An 18,124-nucleotide genomic window follows, 5' to 3' on the forward strand; every position below is an offset into this window, starting at 1 on the left:
CCCCGCAGAGCCGCTCTCGGGGGGCCCGGGGCCCGTCCTCACCTCCACTCTGGATGAGGATGTCAAAGAGATCGTCCATCTGCTGGCTCGAGGAACCATTTTCCTGAAAAGGAGAGATGTCAGGGACACTCCTGGGCGCATGTTCTGACCCCCACCCCCCGCCCCCGCGTCCCAGCCTCTCAGGCACCGGACCCCTCACCTCCTGGGGCTTGGGAGGTTGCTTCACAGCCTCCTCGTAGCCCGGCGGCTCCTTCTTCACCAGGGCGGGCAGGGGGCCGGCCCCAGGAGCTGCCTCAAACAGGGGCTGCACCTGGTGGTCCAGGTCCATCTGGGAGGGCGGGAGAGCCACCGGGGACCCCGGCTCTGAGGAGGGCTGGGCAGAGGGGAGAGAGGGAGGATCCATGAGCAGAGCGTGAGGTCAAGCCGGGCCTCGGGGCGGGGGCGGCCGGAAGGGGCACATACCTGCTTGGGCAGGCCCGGGGGGGCAGCCACGCCGGTCTTCAAGGTCGTCTTGTGGAAGCCATTTGGAAAGAAGGCCTGCAGGCCAGAGGGGACCGAGAAGGGCAGAAGTGGGGAGGGTCCTGGACTGGGCGGAGCCTGCGGAGAAGGCGGACGGTCAGGGTCCCGTCTCCTAGGGGCGGCCGCTGCCCAGCAGATGGGGCAGGGCACAGAGGTGAGGAAACCGAGTCCCGGGGAGATCTCAAAAAGGGACTCGTGCCAAACGAGCAGCTTTTTAACAGAGAAAGCTGCAGTCCGCCCAGGGACCTGCCCAGCACCAGCGCCTCAGGCTTCTCCCGCTGCAGTGAGGACCCCCCACCCCACAAATGCATCCAAGAAGCTGCCTCTCCAGGGCTGCTACAACTTCCAGCCAGTTGGCGCTTGGGGAAGGGCCCGGGGGGCACACGTACAAACAAAATAATAGGAAGAGCAGCAGAGCCTGGCAAAGCTCCTCTGCCACTTGTGGGGGGGGGGTCCCAGACCTAGGGTGCAACCAGGGACATGGGGTTTATCGAGAATCACAGGCTGGAAATGGCAAAGGGTCTGGGTTCAAGGCTCTGGCACCATATTGGATAGGGAAGTCCTAGGTGACTCTGTGGGTGGGAGGGGAAGGGGGGAGTCACCAGAGCGTGGCGGTCATGCCTGCAGGGCTCTTGGAGCTCCCAGACCCGATTCAAAGAGCAGCCCCCTCCCCCCCAGCCCACCCCTCAGAGGGCACAAAGCTCTCACCCGCGAGGGGCTCTGGCTGCCACCATGTTTGCCCGGCTCATCATCGGCAGAGTCCTCCATGTCCCGCTTGGTCACGGTGAGGACGCGGGTCCCCGTGGCATCCGGGAGGAGGCCGCTCGGGTCTGACGCCAGGAGGCAGCTGGGAGGCTCCTCGTCGGGCACGGCCTCCTGCTTCACAGTCACCGTGAGTGGCTCCGTGGGCTCCGCCGAGCCTCGGGGCGGCCCCGTGAGCCCACAGCTGGAGAAGCCATCCTCCCGCTTCACCTGGGCCAGGAGCACGGGCGGTGGCGGGGGGAGCGTCTGCTGGGCACGCTTCTCCTGCTCCAACTGCAGCCTCAGCATCTCCACCAGCTGCTGCTTCTGCTTCAGCATGCGCGTCAGCTCTTCAATCTGCTTGTCCTTCTCCTGCAGCATCTGGTCCTTGTCGCGGTTCTCCGAGTCACGGCCGCCACGCTCGGCCCGGGCCGCGGGGTTCTCCTCCTTCACCAGGATCTGCACGGGTGACGCCTGTAGGGTGAGCTGCGTCAGGGGCGAGGTCACCATCTCCCCAAAGGCGTCGCTGCCCCCACCTCCTGTGGAGTTCTCGTCTCCGGTGCTGAGCAGGGAGCGCTCCGAGGGCGTGGGAGACACCGGCGGCGTCGAGCCCGTGCTGCCAAATTTCACCATCCCGTTGCTGGTCACAGTGGCCACGACGACTTCAGCGGGCGCCAGACCCGTGGCCATCAGGGCAGGCCCCGTGCTCAGCCGGGCCGCGGGGAAGGCCACCACCACTTCCCCAGCCTTGGCAAGGATGGGAGAGGCCCCGGGCTTGGAGCCGGGGCCGGGGACCCCCGTGTGCTCTTGGTAGGCCCGGAGGCGCTCGATCAGGTCTGTCTTGGTGCCCGAAACAGGCAGCGCTCGCATCTTCAGCTCCTGCTTCAGCTCCGCCACCTGCATTAACCATGGGGGAGGGGGGTCAGCACTGGGGTAGCTGTGGCCCCTCTGAACCCAGGGGCTCCAGGGTCAAACGTGAACAAGGAATGTCCCACAGCCCCAAGGGCCAATGTATCCACCAAGCCAGTCCCCCAAGCCCCGTCCCCCAAGCCACCTCCGGGTCTCTCCTGGCCAGCAGGTCTGTATTCACAATGCAGGACGGGCCAGAGAGCCAAGGTTGGGAGAGGCCTGGACCGGCCCCTTCTCCTTGCCACTCCCTCGGCCTCCCATTTGCCACAGTTCAAATAGGGAGACATGGAACCAGTCTGGGGGGGTGTAGCTGCTGAAAAGTGGCATTTTGTAGCTAAAGACTCTCCTGTCCCTAAGGGTTCTTTCATCCCCCAACCGTGAGGGGCCAGAGATGCCCCCCCAATGCAAGACGCTCTGAAGAAGAGCCAGCAACCAAAGCCTCCGCCTACCCTGGGCTGGCAAAGAGCCTTACCTTCATGTCATCCAGGTTGGAGGGCAGCGGGCCCAGCTTGCCGGTCACTGAGTTCTGGCGTACAAGACCACTGGGCCCGGGGGGGCCGGAGGCCGAGCTGCCCAGAGCGGCTGGGAGAGTGCGCAGGGAGGTGGGGCCGCCACCCTGGGCCTCACCCACAGGCCTGGGGGGGGCGGGAGAAAATAAGATCAGCAAAGGCAAAAACAGGGCCCAGAGCCAGTCTTCAAGAAAGGTGGCCGGAACTCCAAACTAAACAGAAGTGGGAGGAGGGACCCCTGACCCAAAGGGGGCCACCCGGGGGCCACCGCCCCGAAGGCAGCCAGGTGGGGGTGGGGCGCGGAGCAGGGGCCCTTACTTGGGGGGCGCCGGCAGGATGGTCTGGTAGTTGTAGTGCTGCTGCTGCTGCTGGTTGAGGATCTGCAGCTGCAGGAAGAGCTGCTGCTGCTGGAGGATCTTGGCGTAGGAGGAGTCCATGGGGGGCGCCCCCTTGTCCTGCTTCTGGTCAGGGGGGATGTACTGGTGATACTTCAGCTTCTTCACTTTGGGCTTCAGCTCCTTCGCCTTTTTGCTGCGAGGGGGCTTCTCCCCCGGGGCTTTGGGTTGGCTTTGCTGACGGGAGGGCAGGAGAGGGAGGCGCGTGAGCCTCGGCCCTCCCTGGAACCCCGTCAAAGCCACCTCTGCCCTTTCCATCCCAGGCCTGCCTCAGTCGGCTCTGAGACTGCCTAAAGGCCCCCGAGGCTCTCCTCCCTCCTCTACGCTTCCAGGACTGCTCGAGCCCCCCAGCCTGAGGCAGAAGGGAACCACAAGAGGAAGAGGGGTGAAGGCCGCGGCGTCTGCCCTTCAGGAGGTGACTGTCGGGGGGGGGGGGGGTGGAGGCCCGACCACGATCCAGAGTTCAGAGGAGCACGAAGGCAGCTCCTGAGCAGAGCAGCGCCTGGGGATGCTGGGGGAGGGGCAGGAGAGCCTCCCCCCACCCATGCACTCTTCCTCCTCTTCCCAAAATCAAGGCCAGAGCTGGGGGGGGGGGGGCAGAGGAGACAGAAGTAGAGAGAGACAGGAAGGAAATGGGGAAGGAAGAAGGGGTGGTTTGGGGAGGGAGAGGGAGATCACCTGGGGCCTTATGCTGAGGGTCAAGTATCAGCAAGACGGCAGACAGACAGGAATTTAGAGATGGGGTGAGAAGAGAGGCAGGGGGTGCAGGAGGAGTGAGGGAGGATGCGTGAATGTGGGAGTCCTCTGGATGTATCCGAGTGATAATGGAGGGCCTGAGAACAGGGGAGACAGCCCCAAGGCAGAGAAGGGTGCTAATGCCTCCCGACAGGCACCCAAGAGATCAGACACAGGGTGGAAGCTGCTCTCGACATGGAGCATCGGGTCGGGGAGGTGAAGGAGGTGGGCTAGGACACAAGTCTAGGACAAAGGAGCTCAGATGCCAAGGTGGAAGAGTCACATTCCAGGCCCACCATCAACGCCAACTCATGCCAGGCCTGGGCTCATGCCTGGGGGAAGGCAGCTGGCCCAGGAGGTCATCCGGGTCTGAAGGCCTCCCCTCCCAAGGAGACTCCTACATCCAATGCAGCTCACACCTCTCTGGGCAGCACCGACTGTCAGAAGGTTTTTCCTTTGACTAAGCGCCTCCATTGTACTTCATTTTGTCATCTGGAGCCAAGCAGAAGCCCCTCAATTTCTCAAGACCAAGATGGCCTTGAGCTTCTCAACAGAAGACAGGCAAGGTTAGCAATTCAGCAAGCAAAGGGTCAAGGAGTGGGCAACCATTGGGCCGAACTGCAGCAGAGACTCGGTGAGAGCTGCCGTGAGGGAGGACGCACCAGCAACCCGGGGCCATGAGGCGCCAGGCCCCAGGCAAGGTGCTGGGGAACAAAGAAAGCCCCCAGTCCAAGCTCCAAGGATTTCCCAGACCGCATGCCAACAACTGGTACGAACACGGAGAAAACGACAGGAGGGACAGACGAGTACTCCCACAGGGAAGGCCCTCTCGGGAAGGGAACGCAGGAAAACATTGCCCATAAAAGATGGAATTTCAGTTGGGACTTGAAGGAAGTCAGAAAAGCCAGAAGGTGGAGATGGAAGACAGCAAATGTCTGGAGCTGAGAGGTGGGCTACCCTATGGGAGGACCAGCCAGGAGCCAGGGTCCCTGGATCTCAGAATGGTTGTAAGGTTTAAAGCAGGTTATGAGCAGCTAGATGGAGAGAGCCCTGGACCCAAGTTCAAATCCAGCCTCAGACACTTACTAGCTGGATCATCACTCTGGGCAGGCCATTTAACCTCTCCTTGTCTCTCCTCTAAGAAACTGAGTTAATTTGAAGATCAAATGAGACCGCTGTGAAGCACCATACAGGGCCCAGCCCCTGGCACTATTAAATGGAGCAAGGAGGGCATTGATGATGATGAACACGTGTTCGCTTCTACAAGGAGCCGCCAGAGTTTACTGAGTTGCAGGTTACTGGATCAGACCTGAGCTTTAGGAAAATCACTTTGGGGCCTCAATGTCCTGGAAGGGGTTAAGACGCAAGGCGGGCAGACCCCCTGCTAAAGCTACCAAAGGAGTCCAGGAGCGAGCTGATGAGGCCTGCACCAGGGCAGGGGCAGGGACGGGCACAGTTTGCAAAGACGTTAATGGGGGGGGGGGTCTACAAGACATATTACAGAGGTGGAATCTGTAGGCCAAGCTTGGCAACAGCTTGGCTCTGGGGGAAGGGAGAGGAGGGAGAGCAGGAGGAATCAGGATGACTGAGGGCTGATGGTTAGGATGCTGAGCTGGGGCCTAGAAAGGACAGGGGTCAGGCGGGGGCCCCATCAGGGTGATGGCTGGCACATGACTAGACTGGCTAAGCAGGTGGGCTGGGTGCGTGAGGGGAAAATGCAGAGGGGAGCTGCAGAGCTAGGAGATGAGAATGAAGAGGGTCTCGGCACTGAAGGCACCAAGAGAGTGAAAAGCGAGTTCAACAGGAATCGGGGAGGGAAAGGCAGCAGCGGTCAGGAAGGGAGGAGGAGCAGAGCATGGCAGGCAGGGCCGAGATGCAGCCCGGGGGAGCGGCCCCTCCTCCTGTCCCTTCCACAGATCACTTTTACACAGGTCTGGTGGGATTAGAGAAAGGGCAACACTGAGAGGCCTAGTGCCATCAGCTCCAGACATGGCTGACACCCCACCAGAAATCTCTTCTGCACCCCGCTCCGTCCTCTGACCTTAGCACCCCAAATCGGTTGCTGGTACCTTGATGAGTGTCAGGGTGGGCTTGGCAGTGGGAGCAGTCCCTCCACTGGGGAGGCTGGGTGGCAACAAAGGTGGAGCTGGCAGAGGAGATAGCTGCTCTGCCAAGAAAGCAGGTTCACTGGAGTCGGGGCTCACTTGCAGCTGGGACACCACCTGAAGGGGAAGGGAGAACGTGAATCCTAGCTAGCCCAAGAGCCCACGGACGCAGGAAGTCCGCGCATATTCCAGAAAACAAAGCACTGTGGCAGCCAAGAGGTCAGCATCGGCTCAGCCTAGATGGAGGAATTGAGGCCAATGGTCAGATACAGCAGAAGGATAAATTCAACTCTGCTGGGGGGGGGGGGGGGGGCTGTGAAGGCAATGACTTCCTGAGTGACCCTTGGACAAGCTGGCTAGGAGGACTGAGGCAGGGTCGGGGTCACATCCCATGTGTCCGGAGCTCCCTCGCAACCTCCTTGAAAGGCAAGGGGCAAAGTGCCATTACGCCAGTTTTACAGAGGAGGAAACAGGTGAAGGAAGTGACAGGTTTTGAATCCAGGTCTCCCTACTGAGGGTCATGGATCTACAGCTGGAAGAGACTGGAGGCCATCAAGTCCAGCCCTTTCATTTTACAGAGGAAGAAACTGAGGCCCAGAGAGAGGAAGGGTTCTGTTCAGGGTCACACAGCAAGTCAGGGTCTTAAGGGAGGATCTGAACTCCAGTCTTCCTGTTCCAGGTCTCTGCCCACAAATGGCAGAGAGGTAGAAGGATGACCAGACCAGTGGCAGACTGGGGGGACTGGGGGGGCAGGGAGTGATTTAGATGAAAGAAGCAGGGGCAGCCCCAGGCCCAATAGCTGCCAACGCTCCTCCTGGGACAGAGGGCAGAGGTGACCCACCGGTTCCAGCTGGCAGAAGCGCTTTCCTAATGGGGGCAGGGGAGCTTGGAGAGGGGTCTTTGACTTTCACAAATAAACTACCATTTTCAAGATCATGAAACCTTGGGAATCGCAGAGCCCAGTGCTTCAAGGTTCACTGGGAGCGACTGCCAAGTTCACCCAGCACACGTGGTCAATGCTGGCCTGAGGAAGCTGCCGCAGTCTTACCTGAGGAGGGGACACAGAAACTGAGGCGGCTGGGGGCTCGCTGCCCCGCCCCTCCAGCGGCGACGGTGCTGACCCCTGGGACTCATGGCTGGCTGGCTGCTCAGGGGACAGGGCGTCGCTGCTGTCCTCGTCAAAAGAAGAGTTGTCAGCCACCTTGGGATAATTAACCTGTCCCACTGCAAAGCAAGGCCAGAGTCGCAGGTCATGGCAGGCCCAGGGAGGGTGCGGCCCCACCACCTCTGCCCACCCGGCAGGGGAGGGGCCTGACAACCTTTCCACTCCTTCCTTCTCGGGCAGTCCCAGAGAAGCTCTTCTGAGTAAAAGAGAAATAAAACCCCCTTTGCACCATCCAGTGCCCTCACTCCGGCCCTGCCCTGGGAGAGAGGATGAGCTCTTGGGCTCCGTGCCCCCTCCTTCAGTTCCTCATTAAGTCCCTTCTCACTGCCGGTCTCTCCAGGCTCGGTGGCCTTTTCCCACCCTCAGGCCTGAAGCCACAACCAGAGTTCCCATGTGCCTAGGGCTCGCACAAACTGCTCTTCCTTCTCAAGAAATGCCCAGGGGAGCTGAAGCAGGGTATCACTGACTGACTGCTCAAGCCCCGAGGTGCCCCTCTGACTGTGAGAAAACACAGGAAAGCGGCACAGACACTCATCAAGAGAATGAGGAGCTCTACAGGCAGGAAGAGCATGTCAGCTCGAGGGTGAGGTGTGGGCTCCGGGGGCCTGGACATGGAAACCCCAGAGCCACGCAGGGAGGCAGAGAAGCACCAGAGCTGCTGATGGAGAGGACTCATGGACAGATACGGCGCAGACCACTGACACGTCATTACCGGGCTTGTCCAGGGGAGCCGTGCACCGAGGTCACTGGGTATTGGGAGGAACCTGAACCCGTCCATGACAGAATACACAGGTGGCACCAACACTTACTCTCCTGGGTGAGATGATACTGCTGAGCTGCCGGCTCCCTTTGCCCTTTCCCTGTCCACCTGTAGGGCCAGGGTGATAAGCTAGGGACCTGTGACCCTAAATCTGAAGAACAGCAACCCTCTGGGCCTTGGGCCAGTCCTGCTGACTGTCCTCCAGGAAAGGGGGGATGACCTGCCTTCTCACTATTTCTCCATATAGCCCCAAGAGCCAAAGTATCTTCCACTGTCAACACCAACAGAAGGTGCTAGATGGGCCTTGCTTTCCTTTCACTAAGGAGGCCAGCAGCGTGGGCTCCAGGAGCCTTGGCCTTGAGATGGGCTTTGAAGGTCAGCCTCCTCCTGGCTAGGAGGTGGACCTCCTTACCGATGATGGCCTCCTTCAGACTGGACTCTACTGGAAGGATGTTCTTCTCCACCAGCTCCATGGGGCCTGGCCGCTGCGCTATCTTCTCATTGAGGTCATCGGCCAGCCTGGCTCTCTTCAGTTTTAGCTGTTTGGCTTGGAGGGAAGGTTCAGCTGAGGTCTCTGTTAATAAGGAGAGGGGAGGAGGCACATTAGTACCCTGACCCTGTCTTGACGACATCAGAGCAGCTGTCTTTCTGGGAAGGAGCAAGGAGAGCTCCACACACCCATCTCCTCTTCACCTTGAAGTGGGGCGGGTCCCACACAAAATATGAGTTTACCAACTTGAAGGCTACCCAGGGACCAAAAAGCATTAGCAGAGTGAAGGACACTAGAGGAGGTTCAGCCTTCAGTGGAACAGAGACAAATTTCTGCCCTAAGACATAGGACATGGCTGTGCAGTTATGGGTCAGGAGCATGCTGGGAAATGGGAGGCCTGGGTTCTGGTCGCGCTCTGCCCCAATTTCACTTTGTACTTAGAGAAGCCATCCCTCCTGTGGTCCACAACAGGGCTGGACAAGATGGAGCCTCATCACCCATCAAAGTCTAACAGTTGATTCTACAGAGGCCAATCGGTGGCTACTCTTTGGTCTAAATCCTGGGGGAAGGCAATGTAAAGAAATGCCTGGCTGGGGCCAGCTTTTGGAAAATCGAGAGAAGTTTCCCAGAATGCATTCCTTTTAGTCCGATTTGAACAAGTAAGGCATGGATGGGTGGAGAGGATATGCTCAGGAGAAAATGGTGCATGACTTGTACCAGAAAAAAAAAATCCACCCCAAGGGCTGGTGCCTCCCTAAAGCCAAAACTTGGCTGAAGTGGCTCAGCTGGGCCTGGGGTGAGAGCAGGGCAGCTCCTTGGCCAGAAACACAAGAGCTGAGCAAGGGAGGAGGAAGTCTGAGGGGAGCGGGCTCCTGGTCAGCATCCAGTCATTTCCTGCTCTGAACCTCAGGGCTTGAATTGGTTCAGTTTTGAGGCCTTTCTCATATTAAATCCGTTCTGAATAAATGCTGACTCTCACACTCCTGAGGCAGCCGTGGCCAGAGAACGTCAAGATTCCTTCTCTCGGACCCTCCCTTCTATACAAACCTTCTAAAATGTGCATCCTGACCAATTCCGATCTCTCCGGTCGCGAACGGATCTTCCGTTTCAAATAGTCTTCTGTCTATTAAAACAAAAGGAAAAAGGAAAGTCTGGTATTCAAACAAAGGAAAGCAGTCTGGGCTAAGTCACTTGGATGGTTCCAGGTTCCCCCAGGCCAGCTCAGACCAAAAGGGGAGCACACCGCCAGGTTCATCCAAGACCAGGGCCCCAAAGCCTCCAAACTTCACTTGCCAGTTTAATCCAGAGCCCAGTTTTTTTCCAAGACTAGCTAATTCTCCTAGATTTTTGCCTCTGACTAGTGCTGAATCCCAAAGCTGATTTAACCTGGTGTCTGGTCCCACCAGCTCAGAGATCTCATCTCCAGAGTCTTCCCCCAGGGTTATGTCAGACAGCAAACAAAGAGGGGCTACAGTGCAGGTTCACTGAGTCCTGAGGCCCCAGGCAGGGCCCTGCCTCTGTTCTGCTGCCTTGAGGTCCTCCAACTGAGCTCACCTGGCTTTGTGCTCTTAGCCAGAGAACCGGCCAGACCATCTAGAGAAAGCTCAATTCTCATGGCCAAAGTAGTCAACTCCCCAATACTGTGGCCAGATTTTTTACCAAACCCTCTGAATGGTGACCACAGGCAAAGGCCTCGGTACCCTCATCCTGGGAAGGACCTGGGCAGCACCCACAGAGGCACTACTAACTACAGCTCATGTTCTGCCAGCACTTGATGGCTTACCCAGAACTTTCTTCCAGTGAGGGATGGTACCTGTATTGCTATCTCTATTGCCTAGACCAAGAATCGGAGACCCCAAGAGGACAAATGGCTTCCCTAAGGTCACAGGAATCCAAGTCAGTGCTGCCAGATAAGTAAGCTTGGGCGAATGGAAATGGGAAAAGAGCCAGCAGGAATGGAGAGAAGGGGAACCAGGCCCTCATCCATTTGGTCTCCTGGCACTTGGTTCTTGGCTTGAACAGGACATGTCAGGAGCATTCTACAGCCTCTATGACCCCCCTCCCTTTTTCCCCTCATCACAATGTTGGTCTGGGAATCAGAAGATCTAGGCTGAAGTGTTCCATCTGCCCCATATCAAACATGAAGAGGATGAGGCTTGAATGCACTAAAGAAACATAACTATCACTGAGACAGTGGGGAAGAATGGAAAGGGTAAATACTACCCCAGACACACCTTGAACCTTCCAGGGTCTTTTCCCCTGGCCTGTTAAAGAGGAATCACAACTTCAGCAGTTTTCACTGTGGAAACCTCAGAAATGGTTATGATCTTAGAGTCAAAAGGAAGCCATTTTCTTTTTTTTTCTTTATTTAAGGCAATGGGGTTAAGTGGCTCGCCCAAGGCCACACAGCTAGGTAATTATTAAGTGTCTGAGACCAGATTTGAACTCAGGTCCTCCTGACTCCAGGGCCGGTGTTCTATCCACTGCACCACCTAGCCACCCCCTGAAAAAGCCATTTTCAAATCCTCTATCCATGCTCTGGAGCCATGGCCTCTGGGCCTAGGCTGACTCAGCTGTAAAATGGGATTGAGAACCAGCTGGGTGACTCTACCTCAGGCCTCAGGATTTTCAGCTAGGACTAGATCACCTTTGTGATCTCTTCCAGCCCGAAAACGACTGTTCTTTTACCCCTTTAGAGGATGAATCCAAAGCTTTGATTGCACATGTCTGTCTCCAAGAAGGTAGGAGTTCTCCTGGGAAGTGGTTGGGGAAGGGTCCATCACTCAAGTTAAGTGAAAGGCAGCTGCAGAAGCCCTACTCTCAGGATTCCCCATCAGGCAGCAGGAAGTTCCCCAGAGGCACCCTGGGGCAGCTAGCAAACAAAGCGCTTTGCTTTCCAAAGCTCCTTCTAGAAGCTCTGCCCTGAGATGCTTAGGAATCCAGTCCACTAGGATTCCTACCTGAAGGCAAGGGACATGGAGGCAGCAGCTTTTAACCAGTAGGTCCCTGTCGTTTATACAAAAGTGCAACCCTATACATGCCAGCAGTGCTGTCTCGTTGAGGGAAAGATTACTTAAGGAATGGGGGAGAAATGGGATTCCGGGTGGGGACATGGTTGCCATCTTCCACTGCCATGATATGATGTTCCACATTTAACCACCCCAGGAAAGTATTCCTGGCAAAGTCACAGCAGATGGAAAGATCAGGATGAGTGTGGAAAACAAAGCCAAGTCTAGACCATCCCAGGAAGCAGCCACAGAAAAGGCTTCCCAAGAGTTTGGAGAAAACACGCCACACCACACCATGCCTTACCCGGGCCCGCTCCAAGCTCCTTCTCTGCTCATGAAACGCAGCTGGACTTTTCAAAGCTGATGGAAAGAAGAAAAAAATGAGTACATTCTCATTAGAATGAGTGCAGAGAGACTTTCTGTCCACATGCGGTCCTCCCCAGGCTCAGGGAGGCCCGCCTGCGATGTGCCACCTCCGGCCGGGTGCATCAGCTTTTGGCCACACTCTCCTCCCTGCTCTTCTTGCCTTAAATCTCCCTCTGCTCTGAAGTGTGAGTTGCGCCTCTACTTTCCTACCTGTAAGATGGACATGATGATTGTAACACTCTTTGGAAAGCTCTGTTCCCGCTTCTGGGTCTGCTGCCCGGGCAGCCTCCAATGACTTGATTTTCTTGAAGTGAAGATCTGATGTAACCACATTAGTTCCTTCACTCCGTAAGTGAGCAGCTCCCTGCCTTCTATTGGTTCAAATGTAAACTCCTGCCTGGCCTTTAAAGCTCTTCACAACTTGGTCCCAAACTAGCTTTCTGCTTTCACAGGACCCCCTGGCGTTACCATTTCCAAGTCTTGGCCCTGGCTGGCCTGAAGGCTTAAAATACCTTTCGTCCTTACCAGCACCTCACAGAAAGCTTCTTCCTTCAGGATTTGGTTTAAGCACAATTCTTTACAACAGTAGTACCAACCTCAAAGAGTTGTTCGGTTGTGTTTCACTTGTGCCAACCCTTTATGACCCCATTTGGAGTTTTCTTGGCAAAGATGCTGGAATGATTTGACATTTCCTTCTCCAGTTTATTTTATTGATGAGGAAACTGAGGCAAACAGGGTTACCCAGAATCACACAGCTAAAGAATGTCTTGCAGGTATTTCTGACTCCAATCCATCCACTGGGCCACAGAGCTGCTCCAATAGGAACAAGGGCAACTAATCCATAAATAAGGATCCCTGTAGGTGCACATTGATAGCAATATCGTGTATTAACTTCATCTATATTTTATTGTACATTATTTATTTGGATAATGTATTTCCCATACTTGATAAAATGGTCACACAGTTAACACTTGCCAAAGGCAATATCCAGACCCATGGCTCTCGCAGCTCCTGCTCTGGCCTGAGCCCACAGTGCCTGGGAATCCTCCTTCTTTAGCTCCTACCAGGAATTATAAATTTCAGTTGCCTGGGTAAAGGTATTGCATGTCACAGTGTTACTCAAATTAGCCAGTACCTCATCTCCAGAGAGCTTGTCCAAGCATTTTAGAGCCACTATTTGCTTAATCCTGCCAAGATTCACAGGGAAAGTGCTGGCTAAAGGAGCTTAGGGGGCAGTGGAGAGTGAGCCCTTGGAGTCAGTGGTCCCGTGTTCAAATCCTGCCTCTGCCAGCTTACTCTCGGCTGCCCTTGGGCTCATCGCCATCCCCGGCTCAACTAGAGAGCCTTTTGAGCTCCCGATGATGTCAGGCTTTCAAGGTCCCCTGTGGCACGAAGCCTAGGCTACTCTGCCTCCCTGGCTCCATTCTCAACCCAATCCAGGGTCCCAGTGGAGGCTCCATCAGCTACCAAACAGATGGGTCGTGATTCCAGGCTGCCCTGGTGGGCAACGGTTGGCACTGGGAGGGGAGTAGAGGGAAGGAGAGGGAACTGGACAAGCCTGGGGTCAGTTTCTCTTCTGAACAGGTTTCAGAGCAATTGTAAAAGCGTCCACTCCGGACTGGGGGCAGCTGAGGAGGAACTAGGCCCTCTGATGAAGGCCCCTCCCGGGGGGGGGAGCCTCCAGGCTTCTTCACCCTTCACTTTGGCTCCTCACCCCTAACGCTCCCAGCTTTTAGCAGCAGGGGGAGTTCTATCTTTATCAAAGACATGGGAAAAAACAAAAACAATCCCTGTCTCCTGGAAGAAACCTCACACTTTTTCAAAGAGCAAGCCACCACCACCACATCTCAGCATGAAGAAGAAGATTTGACTCTTCCCTCTGCTCAGCCATTCAGAACAAAGGCACCGAAGGAAGGCCTAGAAAGATCATCAAATCATACCATTAATTTTACAGAGAAGCACCCGAGATCCAGTGAGGGTCAGTAATTTCCCCAGCTACATGGCTGGTAAGCAGCCAGCCCATGCTGCTGCCGTGGTTCCCTCTGGGCCAATATTGGGGAGAGCAGGAAGATGAATTGGGAAACTGGCCTAGATCTGGCCTGAGCCTTCCCTCTAACTTGCTGTGGTATATATGAACTATCTCCCACTCACTCCTGAGCAAATTAGTGGAAACGAGAAGCACCCCTCCACTGGGACTGGCTGCAGAAACTGAGAACATGACCTGACTGTGCTGTCAGTGAAGACAGAGAAGCCTGGGAAGCTCGATCTGAACGGATGCACCATGCATCACATAAGCCAAGAAAACAATCTACACAGTAGCTACAACAATGGATGTGGCAGGAACTACATTCACAGATCAAAAGAGAATGCTGCAAAGTCACAAAGAACAAACCTTACTTCAAAGATGAGAAATGAGAGGGTCCCCTGGACCCATCTTTTTTTTTTTTTTTTTAGGTTTTTGCAAGGCAAATGGGATGAAGTAGCTTGCCCAAGGCCACACAGCTAGGTCATTATTAAGTGTCTGAGACCAGATTTGAACCCAGGTGCTCCTGACTCCAAGGCCGGTGCTTAATCCACTGCACCACCTAGCTGCCCCTGGACCCATCTTTCAAAGAGGCGGGAGGTCCACAATTGTGAGACACTGCACATAGACTTTTCCAAAATATGATCCAGTTTTGCTTACTTTTCCCCTTTTTAAGAAAAAATGTTACTTGTTATGTTGCATGGCTCTCTGGGAAAAGGGGTGGGAATTAATATTGAGAGCAATTGTGATGTTAAAAAATGACATCAACAGAAATATGTTTTTGAAAGAAATGATAGGGTAAAAATATTAAAAAATATAGATCTTCTAATGTCCCTTCTAGGACTAACAATCTAAAAGTAGAAGATGAAAATAAAACCAACCCTTGAGTTTACCATTTAACTAAATTAAATTACATGGCATGACATCGATTCCAAGAACAAAATATGCTTTCTGTACAAAGTAAAAAGAGTGGGCACTATTAACAGGGAAAAGCCTCGCAGCTCTGCTATAAATGTTCGTACTGGATTCGTAACTGGGGTCCTTATATACTTTGAACAAAATGTTATATTTGGTTGCTTTGATCGATTGGTTAATGATGACAATGATGAAGGAAAAGCAGAGAATCAGAGAAACAGTATCTGAGTTTAACCTTTATAAACACTTGTAAGATAGCGTGTGGACAATATTTATTGTGATGGTTTTGGTTCTACTTTTACAAAATACTCCTTTACCAACAGAAGCTCATTTGATCCCCAAGGTCTTCTCAATCACAAAGCCCGTCTGCACCGTACCAGGTCAAGGTCGCCTGTTTGATCTTGTGTGGGCGATTTATTAACTTTCACTCTCTATGGCTGTCAGTGCGACCTCAGGCTGAAGCAGACCCTCAATCTCAAGGAAAAATTGTTACAAATGCCACTTTGTGGGGGGGGGGGGTCCAAATGCACCCTGACTAGTGGTAAGCAAGAGAGGAAAAGGTACTGCTATTAATAGCGACCAATCAGATTACTCCAGGCAAAGGAAGGGCGCTGCTCTATAGGAGCAGGGTTTTTCCCCCGTGAGCTCTAAGGAAAGAAATATTTGGTAAATGAAGAGCCACATGGAAGCAAATCTGAATTCAGAGGAGGAAGACAATCTGTTCACCTAGCAGAAGTCACACTCTAGACTAAGTGGGCTCCCCTGGCTGACAAAGGGCACAGAAGCCACCATCAGTACCCATGTGTTTGCTGATGAGCTTCACTCAACTGATGCAGAGTTTAAAAACAAAAAGCAGAATCAGAACAACCAGTCAACCAAGTCCAATAAAAAGAATTAATGCTTATTTCCTGTCAGGCATCGTGCTAGGCCATGATGATACAGAGACAAAAATGGGTTGGTCTTCACGGGGAGGACTCCCAGCTCCCACCCTTCAATCTCATGCCACCAGCCACCGACTGGCCATGGCAGAGGGGTGACTGTTCAGAGTAGGACTTGGCATCATCCTCTCAGCCAACTGTCTCCATCACCCAGTTTAAACTCAAAACCCTCTGAACATGCTTTGCTTGCCTTCAGCCCATGCAGTCAGACAGGTACCAACTATTCCCATCTCTATCTTCACCCCACCTCTCGTCTCCATGCCTCTGCACAGAAGGCCATCACAGTCTGCCTTCAGTCTTTCCCAGATGACCGCACCAAGCTCTGAAGAAGACTCCCTGCCACAAGGTGGCCCATCTTCCAGACAGGTGACAAACTGATTCTCTAAGTGCAGAATCTGACCACATCAGTCCTCCTTGAGATCAGTTCCGGAGGCCCCTACAGCCCCAGGATTCACTCCACTGAAAATCCACCTCACTAAGACCTCTCCCTCCTGCACTCTGCAATCCAGTCAAGCCCACATTGCATGAGCACGCAGGCTCGATACAGCTCAGTCCCCACCTAAGCCTTTCCTTGTCTCCACACTCAAATACTACTGCTTGCTTCCCTCCCTGATTGTGTTTTTCCTGTTTAGATAGGTGGTTGTCCCTTCTGATATAATCAAGGCTTCTGGTATGAAGGGACTGTTCATCCTTTGTGTTCACATCCCCAGAACTAGCACAGGACTAAGCACATAGTAGGGGCTTAATAAATGTTACAAATGGACAGTTCTCACACTAGAGGACCTGGCATACCATACAGGATGCCTACACCAGGTCACAGTCAAATAAATGTAACAGACACACAAAATAAATACAACTGATTGGAACAGATGGTTGAAGAAGATAAAGAATCCAAGATCGGGGCAGCTAGGTGGTGCAGTGGATAGAGTACCAGCCCTGGAGTCAGGATGACCTGAGTTCAAATCCAGACTCAGACATTTAATAATTACCTAGCTGTGTGGCCTTGGGCAAGTCACTTAACCCCACTGCCTTGCAAAAAAAAAAAAAACGAAAACAAAACAAAACAAAGAATCCAAGATTGCTCTTGGCTCTAAACTCCAGACTTATTAGAATGGTGAGAGGAAGAAGAGGAGGAGGAGAAGGAAAGCTGAGTGAAGGAGAAAACCAATGAGCCACTTTGCCCATGCTGATTTTGAGATGCTGAGACCTATCAGACATAGGGTCCAGGAGAGAAGAGAAGCAGCATCACAACAATCTAGGGAAAAAAGGGGGCAGAATGAGGTAGAGGGTTTTGAAAAAGAAAAGCAAAGGTCAATGGACTGAGTGATAGAGAGTTCATGTAGGAGGTGCAGCTTCAGTTCGGTGGAGACAGAAATCGAACTGCAAGGAAGAGAAGTGATGGTCGTCAAGCAAGAGGAGCAAGATCATGCCGGTAGTAGGTTCTAGAATCAAAGAGAAGAGGAGGCGAGGTCAGGGGAAGTCAGTACAGTAATTCCACACAAGGACTTCACTGGAGCTGTCCATATTGTGAGGAGATGCCCACTCCCAGAGGCTGGACATGTTCTGCCCAGTGTGCCATCGCGCACTTCCTTTGCCTTGCTAGGTAGTTACTCCTCATCTCTCTCTCATTCCCTTTGGGCTGGACCTCTTTACAATATTCTGCCAGCTTCCTTCCACTTCTGAGGGGCTGTTTCTGGGGTGGTGAATTCATTAATTTGAAGTTTGCTTTCTCCAACAAGTCAGAGGGAAGACAGGGTGGTCTTCTTTCTAATCTGTTCTCTGGAGGAGATGCTTTATTCCCCAAAGCCTCCTCACCTGACCCACCACATCAGGGGACAAGTATGTACAGCAACTAGATGGGGAGGAAGTACTGATGCACATCAAGCATAAAACTGAGATGAAGGTGGGAACGACGTCTAAGAAATGTGCTGCCATCTATGTAAGGAACCTTGGACCAAGGGGCAGCAAGAATCAAGGATCACTTGCAGGTTCTTTTATTCCTTAGGGGAAGAAAGAACAAGAAGACCGTTTGAAGCTGAGAGTATTTTTTGGAAAGTCAAGGCTGACATTCTCTCCAGTTCCACTAGATGAGTGAATTCCTCAACAGATGCCCCTCTCCTCCCACTTCTACCTTCTAATACTTTGCCAGTTAAGAATTGGGATCACATACTCACTCTCAAATCTACTTTTCTAGAAACTCTTGAGGAGGACTCTTGGGATAGGAATGTGAATAGATTTGGGGACAGGAATATGAATACAAACAGAAGAGATGAATACTAAGAAATAGGTTTTTCAGTTTGAAAGGCTATTTTTTAAAAAGTCACTTTAACCCCAAATTTCAGGAGATACTGCCATGTTACTAACTTATGTGACTTTGGGAAACTTCCAAGACATAAAGCCAGCTGAAATTCCAATGAGAGCAAAGAAAAAAGGAAAAGGACTCATTATGTTCAACTTTATTTATAGGGGGGTAGCTCTTTTCATAGTAGCAAAGATCTGGAAACTAAGGAATTTCCCATCAATGAGACATGTTAAACAAACTGTGG

The 18,124-nt window shown here is 53.4% G+C and overlaps 1 protein-coding gene across 5 annotated transcripts in view; it reads right to left on the minus strand.

Annotated features, from left to right (window-relative positions):
- MRTFA (myocardin related transcription factor A) overlaps positions 1-18,124 on the minus strand; it is a 214,428-nt gene that overhangs the window by 1,521 nt on the left and 194,783 nt on the right. For 4 of the 5 annotated variants that reach the window (XM_074227000.1, XM_074226998.1, XM_074226996.1 and 1 more), the window contains 11 exons: positions 11,641-11,696; positions 9,376-9,451; positions 8,251-8,412; positions 6,962-7,137; positions 5,878-6,030; positions 2,997-3,250; positions 2,642-2,804; positions 1,228-2,157; positions 463-597; positions 200-373; positions 43-103 (listed from right to left, as the gene is read on the minus strand). In XM_074227000.1, the coding sequence (XP_074083101.1) occupies positions 43-103; positions 200-373; positions 463-597; positions 1,228-2,157; positions 2,642-2,804; positions 2,997-3,250; positions 5,878-6,030; positions 6,962-7,137; positions 8,251-8,412; positions 9,376-9,451; positions 11,641-11,696 (2,340 nt within the window). Of the gene's footprint in view, positions 1-42; positions 104-199; positions 374-462; positions 598-1,227; positions 2,158-2,641; positions 2,805-2,996; positions 3,251-5,877; positions 6,031-6,961; positions 7,138-8,250; positions 8,413-9,375; positions 9,452-10,111; positions 11,399-11,640; positions 11,697-18,124 lie in introns of those variants that run through there. The other variant, XM_074226999.1, reaches the window with a different exon arrangement.

The sequence above is a fragment of the Macrotis lagotis genome, chromosome 2 (genome assembly GCF_037893015.1).
Source record: "Macrotis lagotis isolate mMagLag1 chromosome 2, bilby.v1.9.chrom.fasta, whole genome shotgun sequence".
Taxonomy (NCBI): domain Eukaryota; kingdom Metazoa; phylum Chordata; class Mammalia; order Peramelemorphia; family Peramelidae; genus Macrotis; species Macrotis lagotis.